The sequence below is a fragment of the Macrobrachium nipponense genome, chromosome 4, assembly GCF_015104395.2.
Source record: "Macrobrachium nipponense isolate FS-2020 chromosome 4, ASM1510439v2, whole genome shotgun sequence".
Taxonomy (NCBI): domain Eukaryota; kingdom Metazoa; phylum Arthropoda; class Malacostraca; order Decapoda; family Palaemonidae; genus Macrobrachium; species Macrobrachium nipponense.
Window position 1 is genome coordinate 88,037,938 of NC_061100.1, and position 24,556 is coordinate 88,062,493.

Consider the following 24,556-nt stretch of genomic DNA (forward strand, 5'->3'; position numbering starts at 1 on the left):
TTTAATTCTTTATACCTGTGTTTACTTAACATCAGATTTTGCATCATTAACACAATCAAGATCAAATAAAACTTGTTTTCATATAACACATTCACCCTGAATACGCTGGTGTTTTCAGATTTTGGATGCATGTAATATGTGAAGAGAAAATGAGGAATATGTCTTATTACATTGCATCCGTAAATGATTCAAGTTTGATGGTATTACCGAGAGAATGAGATCTGCAAGACATTGTGCTTGTCATCTCAGCAAGAGATTTGAGTTGCCAATTAGTGATATAAGAGGTTGCAGTTTCGACAATATTTTCCATGTTATATCATTACGTATTCTGTAATTAAATACGCAGAATTCCCATTATGACTGCCAAACATTTTCAACCCAATATCATATAGAATGTCTGGACACATCTGATAAAGAAAAAAATAATAATAATCAGATGGATGCATCTGGTATCGTTAGCTCAGATCTAGGCGGGCTGCGGAGAATTCTGTCCAGCACAGAAGTTGAACTCTGTCGAGAGACAATTTCGCACTCTTCAACTCAGCCTAAGCTGTAATCAGGGTGTTTCAGAATATTGTTTCTAGTTTTATTATATGACGAATATATTTTTAAACTAAATAGATATCAGAGACTTATTTGAGTGATATGGAATATTAATCTCAGTGAAGCAATAAACAACAAAGAATTAAGAAGGATTGACGTCCTTTCAGGCTGAGTCAAGTATGGATGCAACATAATAAGCTTCATTTTCTCTTCACATATTACACACATCTAAAATCTAAAAGCACCAGCTTATTCAGGATGATTTTATTGTATGAAAATACAAGTTTTATTTCATCTTGATCGCATGAATAATTAAAAATGCATTGATAAATAAAAACAGGTATAAAGAATGTAATGTTTCTCTCTTCACTTTTACTCGATGTAATTCCTTTGTGTTTTATCTTATTGATTTCTGGAAAAGATTATTTAGTTGTACAATTAATATCAAATCCTTTGGTATGACCAAAACTGCCCCATCTCTTGTAAAACGTGAGATAAATGACGAAATATAAACATATTCCTAGTTTTCTCAGCAACAAACAAAAATATGATGCAATGAGCGAGCAGCCTACCTCCCGGTATCAGCCAATCAGAGGCCGCCAAAAAAACATCTCGTAGGGACAAGAATCCACCTTAAGTGAATCAACTAGTGATTGCCACCAAACTGAGTACCTGGTATAAGCATAAGAGATTAAAAATAGATATTGCAGCAATAAGGGAAACCATAGAATCTGGGGAAATAAAGGAGGTGAGATGGATAAAAGGAAAGGATCAAGTATCTGATGTATTAACTAAACCAGGAGTTTCAGGAGAAAATATTAGAAATTATGTAGAGGGTAAAAGTTGTATAAAAATGGAAATTAGAGGGGACTAGGTTATGAAGCAGTCAGAGGGGAGGGAGAGAGAGTTAAGTGTCCTTATATAAGAGTTTAGTCAGTTATTTAATTTTTATTGTTATTGTTATTTTTTGCAGTGTTGAAATGTGGTGGATGTCCAATTCATGGGAAGCATATGGTTGATTTTAGAAGGTGTCTCTTGATGTACAGGCAGTCCCCCGGTTATCGGTGGACTCAGTTATAGGCTATCTGGTTTTATTGGGCTTGTCTAGCGCCATAAAATTGGCAATTTATAGCGCCATAATGGGATGAGTTTCGGTTACTGGCGCGCCATAAGGGTGCTTATGGCACCAATAACTGGTTATCAGCGCCATAAGCACCATTATGACGCCATAAATCACTGAGTTTCAGTTAATGGCGGTTTTTGGTTATCGGTACACCCCCAGAAATGGAACCCCAGCCAATAACCAGGGACTGCCTGTATGTAAATTGTGTTCTGAGGTCATAGAAGACAAGATGGCAGCAGCGTCGGGTGCTTATCAGTTACATTATTATGATTAAATTTTAATATGATACCATTTTAGATATTATACATTTTAAGCAAATCTTTTAAAAATAATGTTCAGCATAGTTTAGGTTTGGAACTATGTGGAACTGCTGTTGGCTGTAAGATATTTAAAAAATATGCAAGTGCAGCTAAAACACAGGGTCTTTGCTAATTAACAGTATTTGCTACTTATAGGAAAGCCAGATCCCCAGGCATCTGTTAAATGCGGCACAAAAACAATACTTTATTAGATAGAAATATTACAAAATGGAAAATCAGAACACTTCCAGTCACAAGCAATGCACATAAAGGATTCTAAATATGCACTATTACAGCTCCATTAAACATTACTGCTTATGGTGTACATGAAACTTTATTCTTACACCTCACACCTCTTTTTTTTTTTTTTTCTTACAAGCCTCTGCCTCACACCTCTTTTCACGAACACCAAACACTCTGATCCTCTGGTTTCAAGTCTACATTAAAAACATACAGTACAAGGCACAACTAAGGGTCAAAGAGATGATGATGATGAGAACCTTGGTACTGTCTACAGTATGCTACTCAAAGCACAATGTGAGTAGTCTCTCCATACATGATAAAACTTAAGTTAAATTCCTAATCTAACTTAATTAGGAGTTCTGCATACCTAGTATAATCAATAAGCAACATTTCCGTGGAATATTACTAAAACATAACGAACAATGACCATGACTCTAATAACGTGACCCTTACTTTTCAGAGAAAAACCCATTTAAATACAATAAAAATATTATATGAAAACTTACCTTCGACTTCTACTTTTCTTCCTGTCCTTGTCCCTGTTTCTATGGCGATCATGTTCCCTGTCTCGTTCCCTGTAGCGGTCTCGGTGGCGGTCATAATCTCCATTCCGTTCCCTGGGATAATCTCTGGATCGCTCACCTGACCTTTCTCGCTTTCTTTCGGGTTCCCTGTCCCTTTCTTTATCGTGGCTTTTCTCTTTCTCTCTCCCTCTATCCCGATCATAATCTCGTTCTCTATTTTTCTGGCGATCTTTTTCATATTCATGGTCTCTAGATGCATATTCCCGATCTGGTCGGCTGAAACAAAAGGGAAATGATAACTTACAGACACAGACCTAGCAATGAATAAATTTAAAAGTTCATTTAATTTATTATCATTAATCACTACATCACTACAAAGTTGTTTCATTGTCAGATTTTTAAGTAAGTGAAACATTCAGTTATTGTTCTTAACAGAATACTCTCTATTGATGTCTTTTGGAGATTTAATTTACTACCTTCCTTATGAGATCTCTCATATAGTATACAGAAAAAAAATTTCCAGAAAATTTTAGCACTACTACAACAGTTAAATTTAATAAGATTTGTTTAAAAGAAGGCCTTCTCCCCATCTATTATAAGAAGACTTGGTTAAAAGAAGGCCTTCTCTCCATCTACTATAATTCAAATGAAATAGGCCTAAAATGCAGCGAAACCCCATATTCACGCGTTCCGGATTCGCAGATTTCTCTATGGAACATATACTCCCTTTATTCACAGAAAATTTGCCTATTCACAGTATTTTCTATGAGAATTGATTCACTGTAATTTCATCACAGTAATTACATCATGGTAATTTCATTGCATGGTAATTACTTCTTGTACATTTTCACCACATTGTAATTACATCGTAATATATCACATCGTCAGTGATTTCATTATAAGGTTTCTTTCACCGCAAGCTAAGTAAACTGCAAAAAGCAAAAAAATAAATGAACAATAAAATATACTACACTTGTTTTTCTGTAAAACGTTCCTTGCATTACTGTAATAGTTGTTGAATTTCCTACGTAAGTAATTACATAGTGTTGATTTATCATAGATTAATGATTTTTACTTGCTTTTATGCTTTTTATGATTGTCTTTTTTAAGCATGATTTGTTTTATCTTAAAAAGTAAAAATATATATTTAGTGTTTGAAAATCTAATTGGAAAACCTAATTAGATAAATCAACTGTAAATTTTTTTAAACATATCTAAACATGTTTAACAGCATGTATTTAGTTTCAGAATATTTATAACTTTACTAACACTCAACAAACAACTTTTACTATTGGGGGTTTCAAATGTCTTTTTATTTTTTATTTATTCTTTTAGTGTTGATGATTATTAGTTGTTTGATGCCAGTCTTATTTTTAACTCTATTTTCTTTGGCAGCTTCAAGACAAGCAATATATCCTGCATGATTGTGTTCTCCCATTCGTTTTGTAATGGAATCTTCATTTGTATGAACTCTTGCATGGCACTTTGCTTTATAAAACTGGTCACATTTCCAAATAGTTTTTTTGCCACTTGTTCGTTCTTTCACAAATAGACAACTATTATCAATAAACTTTTTCTTATTCCTTATGCTTACGACATTCTGCAGAGGCATCTTGATGGGTTTAGTTTTAGCTATTTACAAAATCCAAAAATTTTTATGAACGATTCCTTATATAGGAAAAGTCAACAAGCAGGCCATTTGCTAATAGTTAGATACTTTGATCTCATCAACAACTATAACAGAAATACTTGGATGTTAAAAAAAAAAGATTTGTTGTTAATTTATTTTTTGGCATTATTTGCGGGAAATTTGCCTATTCGCCGAAGAAAATAATAACTAATTAGTGTATTTTGATGTTATTTTCATGACTAAATACATTTTTATGATACAAAAATTATTTACTAATTTTCAAAAAGTAATATTTACTAATACTGAAATAGTAAGTTTAATAAGATTAAATGATATCTAAGATTAAATGATATCACAAAATAAAAATAATAATTCTCTATATCTCTCTCTCTTTCTTAAAGAGATGTATGTTTTTTGTATGATAAATCAATGATTTACTTATTTTCAAATATCAATATTAATGTAAACAGCAATAATATTAGTTAATTAAAGAAAATACTATAGTGAATTAGTAAGATTTTAGTTCATAAATTCAAAAAATTATGTAAGAATGAAGGAAATCCCAGTATTCTCTTTATAACTCCAGGTACTAGACCTGTCAAATATATCAAGTAATGTGACAGGATGGGGAGGAGCTGTTGTGTTGTTGCCACAAAGTGTTCATGTAATTTCTCTTTTTTTTAAATAAGGATAACTCGCTCTCTCTCTCTTTTGCCACACAAGATATGTATGTCATTGTGGTAACTCTCTCCCTCTGTTTTGCTGGAAGCATTAGAAGTGTATATACATAAATTAACATTTCTGAGAGAACAGAGAGATAAACACTCTCTCTCTGTCTTTTACTGAGATGAAAGAATTTTTATGGTACTAGTATGTAATATGTTTTTTTGATATTTTCAGTTAATAAAAATAATAATAATATAACTGTCATTACAAAATCATATGTGGCAGTATTTTAAAGAGAGAAAACTAACCATTCCATTTCACTTACGTAAGGATAACTTCTCTCTCTTACTGAGATGAGAGAATTTTTATGATAGATGTATGTGTTTATTAACATTTTCAAATAATAATAATAATAATAATAATAATAATAATAATAATAATAATAATAATAATAAAATTGTAATTTCAAATGAATATTCCCTTCCTTTTTCTTTGTAGTATCCATTTCCCTACCTTCTCTCAACTCCAGAGAAGCTCGGAACTCAGGAAGCTGTCAAATATATCAAGTAATGTGACGGGAAGGGAGCAGTGCCATATAATGGTCAACGATTTTAGTGGTTTTTAGGTAATTTCTCTCTCTCTCTTACTGAGATGAGATCATTTTTATGGTACATCTCATCTCAGTAAATGTATTATTAACCCTTAAACGCCGAGCAGGTATTTCCAAAAGTGTCCCCTGTATGCCGGTAGTGTTCGCGAGTGAGCTCCGAAGCGGAAAAAAATGATATTGTTAAGATACAATAAAGTTTTGTACATACTTACCTGGCAGATATATACGATTGATGGCCCACCCAACCTCCCCTCAGGAGACAGGTGGAAGAGAAAATCTGGTTCTAGAACGGTAATCGTTCCTATTCCTGCCACCCAGCGGCAGGGGCGGTAGATCACCTGACCTACCTGCAGCGTGTGCCGCGAAATTCGAATTTCTGTCGGGGACGACGGAGTCTATAGCTAAGTATATATCTGCTGGGTAAGTATGTACAAAACTTTATTGTATCTTAACAATATCATTTTTGTACATGGAACTTACCCAGCAGATATATACTTAGCTGATTGACACCCTTGGTGGTGGGAAAGAGACAACTATTTACTGAATAGACAGGTAAACAACATACGTTGTAGGTAATAAATAAATAAAACCTTGGTTCCTACTTGATCAGGCGGAAGCCTCCATGGCTAATGCCTAGGAATCTGCTTCGCCTCAAGAGCCTCAGCGAGGATGTGACCTATGGCTAAGAGTTCTTGTGGGTCTGTCGATGGGGTCTTATCCATTTACTCGACAGAGCCTCTTACATGACAATATGCCTATGCCTAGTGGCATAATTAAGGAGCACAACACCGATCCCGATCACCTGATCCTAACACGAGGGTTAGTGCTTAAGTTGAAAAGAGTTATCTACAAACTCCTTTCAAACAACCCAAAGAAAAAACACGACGTTAAATAAAATTTAACTCACTAGTTAAGGATCAGTATCTGCTCCCTATCCCAGCAACGTATCCGCAGACACGTATCAACCAAGAGAGAAGGATCCCTCGAAGGTTATCTTGACATCCTTCGGATAATGGGAAGTCAACACAGAGTTGCATCTCCCGTATGTGACAGCTAATATGTCCTTATGACATATTGTTAGGGAAAGAACAAGAATTCGGAAAAGCTCGCACTTCATGCGCTTTTAATTCTCAGCTGTTTGAAGGAATCATCAATGCACTTATTAAGTGCTTAGGAGATCACAATGTCTCAAAGAAGGCCAGGGCGTTCCTTGATATAGATCTCTTCTGGGTGAAGCCTGGAGCCTGGCTAGCGCTTGGCAGGCGCCTAGCGCCTGTCTAGCGCCTCGCGCCTGGCTGGAGCCTTGCGCCTGAATGGCGCCTAGAGCCTGGCTGGAGCCTCGCGCCTAGATGGCGCCTTGCGCCTGGCTGGTGCCTGATTGGCTCCTCCTTCCTGGCTAGCGCCTCGCGCCTGGCTGGAGCCTTGCGTCTGGCTGGTGCCTTGCGCCTGGAAGGCACCTGGAGCCTGGCAGAAGACTTCATGATTACTGTCTATGAGTCTGCATGCCTCAAGAGTTTCAGCGAGGTAGGGACCTATGACTGACAAACCCTTCTGGATCATGTCAATGGGGGCTAGCCCGCTTACATGACAGAGCCTTCTCGGATCGTGCCAATGGGGGCTGACCCACTTACATGGCAGAGCCTTACCTGTATCATATCAATGGGGACTAGCCCTCTTACATGACAGAGCTTTAGGTTTCTCTTTACTGGAAGGAGCCTTGCGTCTGGATGGATCCTCAATCCTGACTGGAGCCTAGCCTTGAAGGAGCCTGGCACCTGGATGGCGCCTGGCTGGCTTCTAGAGCCTGGCTGGCTCCTAGAGCCTGGCTGGCTCCTAGAGCCTGGCTGGCTCCAGAGCCTGGCGGGTGGCTCCGGATCTGGCTGATCTAGCCTGGCGGCTCCTAGGGCTGGCTGCTCAGAGCCTGGCTGGCTCCTAGAGCCTGGCTGGCTACCTGGGGAGCCGGCTGGCTCCTAGAGCCTGGCTGGCTCCTAAGCCTGGCTGGCTCCTAGAGCCTGGCTGGCTCCTAGAGCCTGGCTGGCTCCCTAGAGCCTGGCTGGCTCCTAGAGCCATGGCTGGCCCTCCTATAGAGCCTGGCTGGCTCCTAGAGCCTGGGCTGGCGCCTCGCGCCTGGCTTGGCTCCTCCACACTTGCTGGAGCTTCGAGCTTGGAAGAGTCTCTAGGCTGTCTGACGATGTCCACATCGGACACTCTTATATCTGTCCGATTTGTTCGCCTCTGGCGCATTTGCGCCAGGTTGGAGGCCCGCTCCTTCTCAGTATCCGACCATGACAGAGTTCCTTGGAACTGTCCGCCTCTGGCGTTTTTCGCCTGTATTGGCATTTGGCGCTTGGCTGGCGCTACATTGTCCGAGAGTCCTGAACAACCACATAGTTTATCAGGAGACTGGAGAAGGGTGGAAGAAATTCTTCCCCTTTGAGCTTTTGGCCCCTGGCAAGGGGAGGTGATTTTAGTCAGCTACACCCAGTAGACGACAGGATATCTAACAACACGAGAGAGAAGAGTCTTCCTCCGAGGAGGATCCTTCGTGAACACTTCTTTTGCTAACGAGATCTCTTCTTACATGTTGATGAGGTTCCTCGTTGCAGAATCTTCCCTATCCTTGCCCGAAGGAAGGGAAGGAGTCTGGAAGTCGAAGGAGACTCTGAGCTGAAATTGGGCGGAACCCTGATTTCTAGCTCTTATTGTATCCTTCTGAATACCTTCTGGGAAGCATTTTGAGCCCTCATCGCACCCCGAAGACTCTGTAGGCAAACGTTTAAACCATCTCTTCTTCTGTAGATGAAAATGTAAGTACCCTGCCTGGGCAACTAAACTTCTCTCTGAAAGCGTTGCGTCAGGAATAGAGGGATTTATTTCTTTTGCCAGACATACTATGCTGGCAAGAACCCATTGCCGAGTCTCCATTGAATCTGATGCGAGATTCCAATGCACAAAAAATTCACTTGTCTTCTTGGTCGTTTAGGGTTAAGAGAAACAAAGAATTCCTTCATAAACTTCCTCAAAGAAGTTAGATGAGGAGCAGTTCCATTTTGTCGGAACACGGAATCTGTGGCCACAAAAAAAAAAAATCCCATTCGAAGTACATGATATCCTACTCTTGTCGTATTGCGGTATCGTATAAGATCCCGAAGATCTTAATCCTCTGTTATCTCTAATTCCCTTTGTAGAGACAGAGTATGGCCTTTTACTGCGTTCTTTGATAGCAGATATATCATAGGTGATTCTTCCCTCTGAAAGTGAAGAAAAAACCTCGCTATGTGGTTCACAGAGGTATCGGAAGAGGACAGTTTCCTCATTCCATCTAGCACGATCTGCAGCAATTCTATGTCTTAGCCATGACTATTGTCATTTACCTTGAAAAAACCTCTCATTCATATCCACTTCTGGTCAGTCTGCACGCGGACAGACTCAGAGTGGAGAGGTTTTATAGGTCTATTTATAATAGATTCTGATAGAATATCCAGATACTCTTGGAAAAGCCTTACGAAACATGCTGTGAGAAGAACGTGACTTCTGTGAATCCAACCTCTCTAAGGCCAAAATGAGGCATACATCCTCTCTTCCTTTGACGCCCAATTATCTTAATATCTGTTAAGAATTTATAACTAGGGGTAGGGGAAAAAAGGCTAAAGTTTATTCCCCTTCTTTAAATTTAAAGATGTCTTATATTGCTACCTCTCTTGGTTCGAGGAAAAAGAAGCAGTCTAAAGGAAGCCTGTTCGTCTTCTACCTTACAAAGAGATCTATGAAGAAGACTTTCCGCAGGTTCTCACAACTCTTTTCAATAAATGTTAGACATACGTTAACAGTTATTATCTTCGATCGAGAAGGTTCTCACGGACATGCAAAATCTTGCATCGAACCTCTTAAGGATCGTTACGTTCCGTGTCTGTTCCCAAATAGGTTCTCTTTTGTTAACGCGAACCGGGGCGAAAAAAAAAAAAAGAGATTCTCGATGCTCTTTGCGATATGAGAGAGTCGTGGAATTGGCCTAAGTGATTAAAATAAATCATTTCATCATTCCTTGTAAGCGACCCCTTTTCGATTAAATGGGTAACGAAATCAGGAACGAATCTTGCCGTTACCGAGCCTGCTGTCCGAGAGGCTACTGGACTCTTAGGTTAATAACTCGCTAAAACGAGAAAATATCTTGGATGGTGCTTCTGGCACAATTTGCGCCAGGCTGGCGCTTCCTTCTAGTTCTTTTTAGGTTATGTGCCATAACATCTATGCCTTTATGGTACCCGACATCCTTCACATGTTAATTCCGTTCTTAGTGGGAAAAAACTTTTATATACGTAGTATAGTCCATTCAGGGAAACAACTTCTGCCACTAAGAGAATGTTTCCCATCCGACTCACCCAACTTCTCTTGAGCAATATCCGAATTTAAAAAGGTTGTGCGCGTTTCTCGAAAGGATGAGAGAATTATATATATCGCGCGCTGCCGTATTAGAATCCTTTATAATACTGTCACATTGTGGTAAACAGCATTAATCTAGGAAACCTTTGTAAGGATACTAGGAATTCTGTAGTTAACCTCGGTATGTGCATAAGACTTGACCATACCGTAGTCTTAAAGTGAATTCTCTACTACATTCATCTTCTCACTAAGCATGTACTCTAATAAGCCATGCTTTCGTAAGCATGAGAGCATTATACAATATAGAGTTTCGCTGCGTTAGAATCCTTTAAAAATGTTACCTACGGTAAACAGCATTGAAATGTAATATCTTTCTTATTGAAAGCTTCTTAGCAAAAGGCAGACAATATTTTATTTATGTTTGCTTAACTATCCCTCAATCCGAGGCTAAAACCACGATTGTAGGGGAGAGACACGGTTATTCATTCCATCCCGCAGGAGAGAGACATGTTACCGCCCACTCATGACCGACACCTACATGATACTGCGTTGGTGCCTAAGCGATAGCACTATCATAGCAGTCTCGTTAGCCGACTGGCCTTACTCTTCCAGAGTTGCCAGCTACTCCATTTAATAAAGGAATCTTATAACATTATTATCGAACTTCAGGAAGTTCTTATAATGCATATCTAAGCGAAACAAGACTTCGATAAATCTAGAAGCTAAGTAGGTGTTGTCTTAACAATCCCTTTAAGCGTAGTCCTTCCTAGGAAATTCCTGGAAGGATACTGGTAATTGAGTTGCTCAGCAAAGAAGTAACTACGGTATGTGCTTATGATTTGCCATATCGTATTCTCATACAGCAGATACTCTACTACCTTCTTTCCCTGCCGAGGCAGATAGAGAAAGGATATTCTGGCGCCTGGATCCTTGCACCTAGCGCCTGGAATGTTCCGCGCGCCTGGAATGTTCCGCGCGCTTGAAAGGAGACTCGCTCCTGGAACGTTCCGCTTGCGTGGAAGGTCCCGTGCGCCCTGACAGTTCCGAGCGCCTACTAGACCCCTTTTAGAAAGAGCCTCTTGCCCGGAAACGTTCAATGGAAGGATCGTTCTGATTGCCACTCTACTGTAAGGCTCCTTGCTCTAGCCGTCTGTTTTTCTGGCGCAATTTGCGCCAGGCTGGCGCTTCGTCTCTTTGAAGGCGCCTTGCGCCAAGAAAAATTTTCTAGAACGCGGCTCGCGTTTGGTTGTAGGAACGCGGCTCGCGCTAGTCTGTTAGCTGGAACGCGCCTCGCTGCTGGCTATAGGAACGTACCTCACGCTAGCTTGCTGGAACGCGGCTTCATGGCAGCGGCTGGCTCTTGCTCAGTGTTCTCTTAGTTTTCAGAGAACGCGCTAGATCACTCCAAACATACATTCTTCGTCTTTTCGGATGTAAGATGAAGAGACGCACTTTTTTAAGGATGCCTTATCAATGGCTATCCTTGGCAGTCTGGGACGTTCTACAGAACCTGCCGAGGGGACGCCTGACCGGTGGGGGTTCTCCCTAACCTTCCTGCGGCTGTCGACTTTCCTCCTCCACTGGGTCTGGGAGTTTGGAAGAGGTCTAGGCCTGGAAGCGCTACGGAGCCGATCAGACGCACCCTCCACTGCACTGGGAACACTATATTCACTTCTTACCTTTTTAGAGCTCGCCTTTTGAGCTCCATCCATTTATCTTCAAATTTGCACATATGAATTTGTAGATTCTGTGGAGTAAGAAGGTGATGAGGATGCAACAACGGTATTTCTACAGAAGCAGTCCGCATGGACTGCAAGGAACGTAACCGCTGATACGACATCCACTAGGGATTGGGGCGTCCAATGTATTTCACCGTGTTTAGTACTGTCCCCTGGGGGGTTAATTACAGTCGTCCGAATAAATATTACTTAAAATTCTTGTTCAGTAGGTAAAACTGCATAGAAAAACCGCAACTGCCATAGTCTAGGCCACCGCGGATAAGTACCCTAGATCTACCGCAACAACTACTAGAATTGTCAATACTCTAACTGCTCGTTAGTACGAGAGCTCTTAAAGCTTCTAAAGGAAGCGTATCTAGTTATATGCTTTCTGACTTCCTAAAGTAGGAAGTTAGATCTTATATTTCCTTCATCAAGTTCTAACACTTATACACGTATTAGTGAAAAAAAAAAAAAAAAAAAAAAAAATCAATATTTCCCTTATTGCAAAATATAAGTGTCTACCGAAAAATTCGGTAGTTTCACGTAATATATTCTTCGAAATTTCGAAGCCAAATTCATTAAAAAGTTAATAAAAGCGTATGCCAAACCAAAGACCCAGTACTTCCCTGCAAAAGACAGCCCAGAAGGTCGATGGCGATGAAAAAACGAAAATCAAGTCAGGAGGTAGCAACAACGTATGTTGACACTACCGCGACAGAGAAAATCTGGTTCTAGAACGGTAATCGTTCCTATTCCTGCCACCCAGCGGCAGGGGCGGTAGATCACCTGACCTACCTGCAGCGTGTGCCGCGAAATTCGAATTTCTGTCGGGGACGACGGAGTCTATAGCTAAGTATATATCTGCTGGGTAAGTTCCATGTACAAAAATGTTTTTTTGAAAAAACCACAGCACGCTTGATTTTCAAGATTAAGAGTTCATTTTGGCTCCTTTTTTTGTCATTGCCTGAAGATTAGTATGCAACCATGAGAAATGAAAAAAATATCATTAACATATATAAATATTGGAATATGAATGCGTGAAATATTTTTTTCATATATAATTGTATACAAATCGCTCTGTGAGCAAAATGGTTAAAGCTAATGAGCTAATTATGTTTTTGTTGTATTGTACACTAAATTGCAATGATTTTGGTATATAAAAAATTGTAAAACGATCAAAGCAACACAGAGAAAATATTATCACAATATGATGCATGAATTCGTAATGCGCGGACATAAAAAAACAGCTGTTTTCAAAAATTCACCATAAATCGAAATATTGTGCTAGAGACTTCCCGTTTAATGCAAAATGAAGGTAATTGATTGAATATTACTAGACTGTAAGTATTTTAGCTTACAATTGCAGTTTTCGACCATTTCGGTTGAGTTAAATTTGACCGAAGATCGAACTTTTTCTATTTATCGTTATTTATATGAAAATATTTCAAAACTGATAAAAGCTACAACCATTGATTGTTTTTAGTTGTATTCTACATGAAATTGTGCACATTTTCATATATAAAACTTTATGAAACAGCTAATTTAAAATGGTGCAAACATTACGACAACCGGACAAAAAAATTTGATTTTTTTTGGAAGAGTTACCACGCGGACGTAAGGAAAATTTTTTTTTTTTTCATAAATTCACCATAAATCGAAATATTGTGCTAGAGACTTCCAATTTGTTGCAAAATAAAGGTAAATGATTGAATATTACGAGAATGTAATAATTTTAGCTTACAATTGCGTTTTTCGACTATTTCGGTCGAGTCAAAGTTGACCGAAAGTTGATATTTTGGCACATCGTTATTTATATGAAAATATTTCAAAACTGATAAAAGCTAAAGCTACAACCATGGGTGGTTTTTTGTTGTATTCTACATGAAATTGCACATATTTTCATATATAAAATTTTATGCAACGGCTAATATAAAACTGTGCAAACATTACGACAATCGGACGAAAATTTTTTTATTTTTTCAGCAGTTACCGCGCAGACGTAGGAAAGTTTTTTTCTATAATTCACCATAAATCGAAATATTGTCCTAGAGACTTCCAATTTGTTGCAAAATGAAGGTAAATGATTGAGTATTACTAGAATATAAGAGTTTAAGCTTACAATTGTGGTTTTCGACCATGTTGGTCGAGTTAAAGTTGACCGAAGGTTGAAATTTTGGCACTTATCGTTATTTATATGAAAATATTTCAAAACTGATAAAAGCTACAACCATGGGTTGTTTTTAGTTGTATTTTACATGAAATTGCACACATTTCCATATATAAAACTTTATGTAACGACTAATTTAAAATGGTGCAAACATTACGACAATCGGACGAAAAAATTTGATTTTTTTGGAAGAGTTACCGCGCGGACGTAAGGAAATTTTTTTTTCATAAATTCACCATAAATCGAAATATTGTGCTAGAGACTTCCAATTTGTTGCAAAATGAAGGTAAATGATTGAATATTACTAGAATATAAGAGTTTTAGCTAACAATTGCGTTTTTCAACAATCTCGGTAAGAGTCAAAGTTGACCGAAGGTTGAAATTTTGGCACTTATTGTTATTTATATGAAAATATTTCAAAACTGATAAAAGGTACAACCATGAGTTGTTTTTTGTTGTATTCTACATGAAATTGTGCACATTTTCATATATAATACTCTATGTAATGGCTAATATAAAATGGTGCAAAAATTATGTCAAAGTGACAAAATAATTTCCGAGATGTGTCGCTGATGCTTTTTAGTGTGAGAAGAAAGAAATTTGCGCTTGCGCGCCTGGATAACAATTGTAAACAAAACAACAGCTTGATCCGTGAGCTCCCAGCATCCCCCAAGGCGCGTGATTCAAAAGTTTTCGCCTAGTTCGCCTATAACTATTTTTCCGCGAATTTTTAAAAAATCTTTTTTTCGTTGACGTACCATACGTTGGTTCGGCACCCGACAGACAATTTATGTCGAAGTTTAATACATCCAATCGCCGTTAAAGATTTAATATTTTTCAATAATAATACTATAATATGTATAATAATAATAATTCTATAACTTTAATTACAAAATACATATGTGAGTATTTTAAATACAATAATCTTTCCATTTCACTTTTAAATACAGTAAGGACAACTCCCTCTCTCTCTCTTTCTCTCTCTCTGTCCACAGATACGTATGTCATATTGATAACTCTCTCTCTCTCTCGGCTGCAAGTGTTAGAAACACATATGTATGTACGTATATACCTTTAAGGGTACTAATGTTTAAGATTACTTTGAAATAATATTAATACAATCTCTAAGATTAATACAGTAATATGATGATAATTTATGGTCAATTTGATGTAGGATGTTACATAAGGTATACAGTTGGTGTTTCTATTTCTTCCTTCTTTTATCTGTCTGTCTGTCTCTCTCTCTCTCAGCAAAAGAATTGATAGACAGACAAATAGATAGTTGATCAACCCTCTCTTTCTCTCTTCTCTGGAAAAGATATATGTATTTAAGGGGGGGAGGAAGAAGTGTTGCCTATAGAAGTTCATTTCAATCTTTTGATATCGTAAGGAGTTATTCTTTCTCTCTCTCTCTCTCTCTCTCTCTCTCTCACTGTGTTATTGGCTGTTTATATATTTCGAATGGTAAAATGTTTCAGGGTAGTTTGAAATTATATTAATAATACCAATTCAATGGTATATTTGATGTGGATGATACTTTAAGTATACATTTGGTATTTGAACTTTCAAGATAGGCAGATACAGTGGTACCTCGACATAAGAAAGGCTCAACTTATGAAAAACTTGAGATACGAAAGCAAATACAAAAAATGTTACAGCTCTACATACAAAAAGTTTTCAAGATACGAAAGGTTGTTGCTGTAAAGTCCCGGGATTCGCCCGGACCACCGAGAACAATTTTAAAACTCCCGCGCCGCCAACTGAATAAACTCGCCACCATCCTCCCGCTCTCCCATTGGTTCCTGATGCTAGTCACCCCATAAGATCCTGCTCTCCAATTGGTCATCATCTACCCCTTGTGCTTTAAGTATTCTATTGGTAAAAGGATGCTGTAAATTGAAAAACTTATTCATGCGATACATTTAATAAAAAAAAACATTAGGTAAAGATAGAATAAAGAATAGAAATGAATGGTTATTATACTATTTGGTAGTTTCAGTAGTTGAAGAGAGATAATGAAAATTTATGGCTTACTGTGTACTAGGAAAAGTGATTGCTTGGCGATCGTTCGATACTTGTAAGTGCTGGATGTAAACAGAAGTTTGGAAGCTTTTTTTTTTGTTTGTTGATTATAGTTAATGGTTACTTAATAATTATTTGAAATGAGTACATGAAATACATTTAATAAAAAAAATTGTGAATTAGATATCATTAAATATAAAATAAATCAGACTGCTATCATCGAAGCCAAAAAATATGTATTTTTTAGAATTCTTCTTCTGTTTTAATATTACGTTACCTATATGTTTCATTATAGCTGTCAGTAACTCGGTATCTCCATTAGGTAAAGAATAGAAATGAATGGTTATTATACTGTTTGGTAGTTTCATTAGTTGAAGAGAGATACTAATGAAAATTTATGGCTTACTGTGTCCTAGGAAAAGTGATTGCTTGGCGTTCCTTCGGTACTCGTAAGAGATGAATGTAAACAATTGATTGGAAGGTTTTTTTTGTTTGTTTGTTTGTGTATTATAGTTGATGATTAATTAATAATTATTTGAAATGAGTACATACTGATTATTTATACATTTTAATGGCATATTCTAAGCTTTTAGCTTCTTAGGTTTAGATGTCAGAATCATAGACTAGGCTACAGTAGCAACCGCTAACATAGGCTAGGCTTGTTGCTAAGGGACATAAGCTAAAGTCCTAATATATGCAGTAAAAATGGGGTTGAACATTACAAGCAGTTGAATATTACTCGAGTATGTACAGTATTTTGCCTTTTTGGAGTCATATTTCTTACGTCGGATCGGCGTCGTAACCCTAGAACATGTGTTGTAGGCCTGGAAATATAATTTACTGGGGTGTTTTTGGAGGGCTTGGAACGTATTAGCCATTTTACGTGTAAAATGTGGTCCAAGATACGAAAACCTCATGATACAAAGGGCGCCTCGGAACGGATTAATTTCATATCTCGAGGTACTACTGTATAAGAATTTTTTGAGCGAGTTCTAACTATTCACGGGTTCGAGCTATTCACGGGGTGTAGTTACCCATCCCCTGCGAATATAGGGAACACTGTATTGCAATGTAAATACAATACAGTGAAAATGTATGAGATGTAATTACCATGCAATTAACCCTTAAACGCCGAAGCGGTAAAAAAAAAAAATTGTCTCCCGTGTGCCGGAGGTGTTTCAGAGTGAGCGCGGAAGCGGAAAAAATATTTTTCTCAAAAAATCACAGCGCGCTTAGTTTTCAAGATTAAGAGTTCATTTTTGGCTCCTTTTTTTTTCATTACCTGAAGTTTAGTATGCAACCATCAGAAATGAAAAAAATTATCATCATAATATATAAATAATGCGATATATGATAGCGCAAAAACGAAATTTCATATATAATTGTATTCAAATCGTGCTGTGCGCAAAACTGTTAAAGGTAACAAGTAACTTTTTTTTTCATTGTAATGTACACTAAATTGCGATCATTTTGGTATATAACACATTGTAAAACGATAAAAGCAACACAGAGAAAATATTATCACAAAATAATGCATGAATTCGTAAAGCGCGGACGTAAACAAATATTTTTTTGAAAAATTCACCATAAATCTAAATATTGTCCTAGAGACTTCCAATTTCTTTTGAAATGAAGACAAATGATTGAATATTACTATACTGTAAGAGTATTAGCTTACAATTGCAGTTTTCGACCATATCTGACGAGTTAAAGTTGACCGAATGTCGAATTTTTTTATATAATATTTTTTATATGCAATTATTTCGGAAATAAGAAAAGCTACAACCTTCAAATATTTTTCGTTTTATTCTACATGAAATTGTGCACATTTTCATATATAAAACTCTATGAAATGCCTAATATGAAATGGAGCAAATATTCCGAGAATGGGACGTACGCATTTCGGAGATTTGTGGCGGAGAATCCGCGTGCGGAGGGAAAGAATTTTTTTTTTTTAAATTCACCATAAATCTAAATATTTTGCTAGAGACTTCGAATTTGTTTCAAGATGAAGATAAATGACTGAATATTACTAGACTGTAAGAGTTTTAGCTTACAATTATGTTTTTCGACCATTTCGGTAGTCAAAGTTGACCGAACGTGGTTTTTTTTCTATTTATCATGATTTATATGCAAATATTTCAAAAATTAGAAAAGCTACAACCTTCAATTATTTTGTGTTGTATTCTACATGAAATTGCGCACATTTTGATATATAAAACTTTATGTAACGGCTAATTTAAAATGGTGCAAACATTACCACAATCGCACGTATGATTTTTTTGGAAGAGTTACCGCACGGACGTAAAGAAAATGTTATTTTTTTCATAAATTCACCATAAATCGAAATATTGTGCTAGAGACTTCCAATTTGTTGCAAAATGAAGGTAAGCTTGAATATTACTGGAATATAAGCGTTTTAGCTTACAATTGCGTTTTTTGACCATTTCGGTAGAGTCAAAGTTAACCGAAGGTTGAAATTTTGGCAATTACTGTTATTTATATGAAAATATCTCAAAACTGATAAAAGCTACAACCATGGGTTGTTTTTAGTTGTATTGTGCATGAAATTGCGCACATTTCCATATATAAAACTTTATATAACGGCTAATTTTAAAATGGTGCAAACATTACCACAATCGCATGTATGATTTTTTTCGGAAGAGTTACTGCACGGACGTAAGAAAAAAGTTTTTTCATAAATTCACCATAAATCGAAATATTGTGCTAGAGACTTCCAATTAGTTGCAAAATTAAGGTAAATGATTGAATATTACTAAATATAAGAGTTTTAGCTTACAATTGCGTTTTTTCGACCATTTCGGTAGAGTCAAAGTTGACCGAAGGTTGAAATTTTGGCAATTATCGTTATTTATATGAAAATATCTCAAAACTGATAAAAGCTACAATCATGAGTATTTTATTGTTGTATTCTACATAAAAATGCGCACATTTTCATATATAATACTTCATGTAACGGCTAATTTACAATGGTACAAAAATTATGTCAAAGTGACGAAATAATTTCCGAGATGTGTCACAGATACTTTTTAGTGCGGTAAGAAAGAAATTCGTGCTTGTGCGCCTGCGTAACGATTGTAAACAAAACAACACTTTGATCCGTGAACTCCCAGCATCCCCCAAGGCGCGTGATTCAAAAGTTTTAGGCTGGTAGGCCTATAAGTATTTTTCCGCGAATTTAAAAAAAAACTTTTGTAAGTAGACGTAAAATACGTCCAGTAGGCACACGAGAGACAAAAAATGTCGATGTAAAATACGTCCAGTCGGCAGTAAAGGGTTAAATTACCATGATGTAATTACTACAATGAAATTACCAGACACCATGAGAAATATCCACAAATTCAAGTTTTTTTTTTTTTATCAATTTCATCATAAAATGCACTCTGATAAAACTATTTAAAAAAAGGTATCAACATTCTTAGTGGGTTTTTCTTGAGTTTTAACTAACAAAATAGGCAGCTTTCAAAATTTTTATAAGGGTCTCAGCTATTCGTGGATTCTAGCTATTCGCAGGAAGGTCTGATACGCATCCCCCGTCAATATGGGAAGAACACTATAACATTATAATTTGCTACCCAAGTTCAGAAAAATATAATGTTTACAAAATATGACAGGAAAATAATCAAAAGGTGATATACATAAACTGCCACAAGAACTTATCTGATCTACTATGGCAATACTATTTAATAAATATTTCAAATAGCTATACAATATATAACATTTGTAAAGTAAGCTTTACAAGTGTTAAAGTTCAGAACTAGCAATAATTTTGTAAATTTTCATAAAATACATGGATAAAAACAGGTTTGTATACTGCCAACCTGTGTTTACCCTTTCATCAATCAAAATTTTTAACCATCAACCAGATGGGAGATAACTATATAACCTCACCTTTAGATTTTTTCTTTTATCACAAAATAATGTAGATAATCTATTTGATGTCCATCCAACCTAGAGTTCTTGTTTTCAAAACTCAATAGTACCACAAGAAAGGTTTATTTTTAGACATCAATTCCAAATTTTATAATACTACATGCACACTTTCTCTAGTCTAACACCTATGGAACCTGGGACTCCCAGGTTGATGAAAAGTGTGTTACCGCTGAACAATAGCTAACCATCTCATATCTTTAAAAATATGATGTTTTTATAATAAAACAAAGTTTTAATTATACTTACCCAGTAATTACATAGATATAGTTTCTGTTATTTGCAGCAGTATAGATTCAAATTTTGCGATACTGACACCGATAAGTGTATAGGTGACACCAGTCTCGCCCCCTACCGAGAAGGTTAGGAACGACACAGACAATTAGCTCATTCCGTTTATGCTTTATTATAAAAACATAATTTTTAAATGTGAAACTTACCCAGTAATTACATAGCTGATTCCCACATTGACAGGTGGGATAAATGGACATACTCTACTCTAAAACATTAAGTCATGCAATGAATTAGAAATAGGTAAGCTACTAGCATTGAAACAAAGCTTGTCATTCCTCGTTAGTTAAGAGAGCTTGCAGTAGATACTGCCTCTGGTTGGTGCTCAACTTAAACTGTAGTGGCACAGCAGTAAAGCCCAGGGTCACCTCTACTTAAGCAAGGATGATTCCAATTGCTCACAAGTACTACAATTTGCCCTTGCCCTGGGCACAGTACCATAATGAAAACAACCAGATTATTATGTTACCTACACAACCCATCCACTATAAGTGTCAGGTGTTCTCGAGTACACTGTACCCTCTTGGGCCCCTAAACTTCGATCCTTCACTAAAAGGTGAAGGTTCGGACGAAAGGAGGGAATCCTAAGCTTTCTTCCTCAATACCATGCCAGTAATTAAAGTTTTCAAGGTACAGTAATACCCCAAACATAAGGGAGGTTAGGTTCCAGACCCCCTCGCACAGGGGGAAGTTTCGCGTAAGTTTGGCACAGTCTGAAAATGCTAATAAGTGCTTGATTCTAGAGTTTGAACACTAAATAGGGCCATAATCATGCTCCCTAAGTACTAGGCAAACTTTTAAATGAAATTAAAGTTACTGTAATTTAATTTATAAAAAAAGTTCTCTTTGGGTCACTAGGTAAACTTCATAAGCCAGTCTTAACAAAGGCACACAGTTCAATAAAATAAAGAAATGATGTATGTATGGACATATGTAATATTTGCGGAGGGTGAATGTAAAATTCAGTCAATTTAAAATCATGTACTAGTGTGAGGGCTAACTAGTATATGAAAGAGAGAGAGAGAGAGAGAGAGAGAGAGAGAGAGAGAGAGAGAGAGAGAGAGAGAGAGAGAGAGAGAGAGAGAGAGAGAGAGAAATATGTACGTCATGTGAGGTAAAACTCTGAAAGGATATCATCTTTAAAAAAAATGCGAATGAGATCACATCTTCTGAAAGTACATTAACTGTATGTGCTGTAATTATGTAACTTACTACATACAGATTATACCTACACTTTTCTCCAAGGTTAAGAAAGTTATTTTCACAGAACAACAACTCTGTTATGTCTCTGATATGTTTTACTAGTTGATCATGGAGGTCTTATATAGTAACAGATCATGGAGGTCTTATATAGTACCAAACACAGTGAATTATGTACTACTGCCTTTGTATATATTTAAAAAAATATAAATAGCAAACATAAAATTGTCATAGAGATTTTATGCTTAAAGGCATGAAAACTTCGTAGAAATTAAAGTTTTTTAAGGGATATCATCTTTGAAAAGTGCAGTATTGTGAATGGGTATCGCATCTTGTAAAAGTACGTACATGCACTGAGAGGTGCTGTAATTACCTTTGTATCATATTTATGCATGTACAAAAAAAAAAAAACATTTTTAATAAAGATTTTATACAGAAAAGCTTTAAAACTTAAAAATTTACATAATAAATTAAACATAAACACTTTTGCAGGGTTTTGCAGTGTTTCTGGAGGATTCACAAATGTTCGTGCTATTGTGAAGAACTAGAGTATGATAATTATAGTTAGGTTCCAATGAAAAGTTTGCGCTATTGTGAAATTGTGCAAATCGAATCGCATAAGTTCGGTGTATTACTGTACTGCCATAAATTTTACACTTTTCAGAAAACTGTCTTATGCTATGAGAAATGATGAATGATCATACTACATACCAGTAGGTCGAACTCTAAATGGACATATGAGATATATATATAGAGGAACCTCTACATACGAAAGTCCCTACTTACGAAAAATCCAAGTTATGAAAGCAAAAACGAATATTTTTTTGCTTCTGTATATGAAAATAATTCAGGTTGCGAAAGGGTAAAGTCCGAGATTCGCTCGGACTGCTGAGAACAATTTTAAAACTCGCGGGCCGCCAACTGAGTAGACTTGCCACCATCCTCCCGCTCTCCCATTGGTTCCTGATGCTAGTCACCGCCGTAAGATCCTGCTCCTATTGGTCAGCATCTGTCCCATCATCCCTCTATGTAAATATGCATGTGGAATTCGTTCGTTCACATAGATTTCGTTTGTGTAAATTTGTTAGTGATTTCGCTTTCTTCGTAGTAAGTTACTTTATCGTGTTGTGTGTGAACTTAATTAACTTAATTAGCCATGCGTCCCAAGAATGTTGCTGAAGTTCACGGAAAGAAGAGGATGCTTTCCATGGAGACAAAGATGGAAATAATTAAAAAGTATGAAGCTGGCATGCGGTTGAATGTGATCGCTAAGGAATACGACCGAAATCCGTCGACGATAACAACCATCCTTAAGCAGAAGGAAGCCATCCAAGCAGCCTTCCAAGGGCGACTGTTTTGTCCAACAACAGGAGCCACGTGCATGATGAGATGGAGAGGCTGCTTCTTGTATGGATTAAAGACAAAGAAATCGTTAGCAATACGATAAATGAGACGGCAATCTGCCACAAGGCCAGCGCTATTTTCGGTGATCCGATTGCCCAGGCCAAAGACGATGAAGGAGAGGGGATATCGACGGCAACCCTAGACTTCAGGGCTTCTTGGGGGTGGTTTGATAAATTCCGTAAATGGACTGGCTTCCATTCGGCGGTGCGGCATGGGGAGGCTGCCAGCTTGGACACGAAACCCGCCGAACCCTTTATTAAGATGTTTGACGAGATGATGATCAAGGAAGGCTACAGTTCTCAGCAAGTCTTCAACTGTAACAAGACTGGCCTTTTTGGAAAAAAAATGCCTTGTTGGACGTACAACACGGAGGAAGAGAAGAAGCTACCCGGGCATAAGCCTATGAAAGACAGGCTTACACTTGCACTTTGTTCCAATGCCAGTGGGGATTGTAAGGTGAGGCCCCTACTTGTCTATCATTCCAAGACTCCACGAGCCTTCAAGGCCCACAAAGCGCTAAAGGAGAAGCTTCCAGTGATGTGGAGGGCTAATGTGAAAGCCTGGGTAATGAGACTTTTGTTCACCGAGTGGGTAAATCTGTGTTTCTGCCTGACAGTGAAGAAATTCTTGGAAGAGAAGTGCCTCCCTCTGAAATGTCTGCAGTTGTTGGACAATGCCCCTGCTCACCCTCCTGGCCTCGAGGAAGATATCCTAGTGGAGTATTCTTTCATCAAGGTTCTTTATCTTCCGCCTAACACCACCCCTCTCCTCCAGTCCATGGACCAGCAAGTGATATGGAACTTCAAGAAGCTGCATACAAAACATCTTTTCAAGGGATGTTTCGACATCACCGATACCACAAACCTCACCTTGTGTGAATTTTGGAAGGAGCATTTCGATGTTGTCATACGCATCCGACTCATCGATCAAGCTTGGCAAAGGTTGCTAAATGAACCTTGAAATCTTCGTGGGGGAAACTCTGGCCTGATGCCATATCCGCCTGAGACTTCGAAGGATTCAGTGTGGGCAAAGCTGATGCAGATTAAGAAACAGTTGACGATTCTGAAACTGTTTTGTAACCAGATCTTGACGAGATCGTTGCACTTGGTAAGTCCATGGGGCTGGTCGCTGACGAGGACGATATCAATGACCTTCTCGGGGAGCACCAGAGGAGCTTACGACAGATGACCTGAAGGAGTTGGAAGTCATGCAACATAACGTCGTTCAAGAGGAGTTCTCTAGCAGCGGCGAGGAGGAGGACCCTATGACAACGGCAGAAATTAACGATGCTCTAGCTGCTTTACATAAAGTGCAATCATTTGTAGAAAAGAGACACCCTGAAAAAGCTTACACAGGTCGTATGCTTGCGCAGTTCGATGAGGTTTGCTTGAGTCGTTTCAGATTTTGAAAAGCAGGCAGAAGCAATCTTCCTTGGATAGTTATTTTTTAAAGAGGCCTTTAGTAGTAAGCAAACAGGAAGATCCAAGTGATACAAAAAAAACAGAAAATTGAAAGTGGTGAAGAAATTGAAATTTTGTAAAAAAAATGTAAAGTATTAGAGTAAAAAAAAAAAATCAGAAAAAGAAAAAAAAAATCAATTTTAAGTTTTTTGTAAAGTTAAGTATTAATGTTTTTTGCCATTTGTTAATGTGTTTCGTAAAGTTTAGTATTAATGTTTTCTGCCATTTTTTAAGGTGTTTCATAAAGTTAAGTGTTCATGTTTTCTGCCATTTGTCCTCCTCCTCTGTTGCCACTTTCGGAGATCGACTCACTCGAAAG

General features: G+C 37.4%; 1 protein-coding gene across 1 annotated transcript in view; it reads right to left on the bottom strand.

The window, feature by feature from the left end:
• Nucleotides 1-24,556, bottom strand: part of LOC135210993 (pre-mRNA-splicing factor 38B-like) — a 261,602-nt gene that overhangs the window by 9,532 nt on the left and 227,514 nt on the right. Inside the window, exon 7 of the mRNA XM_064244000.1 lies at nucleotides 2,715-3,008. Coding sequence (XP_064100070.1) covers nucleotides 2,715-3,008 — 294 coding nt within the window. The remainder of the gene's footprint in view (nucleotides 1-2,714; nucleotides 3,009-24,556) is intronic.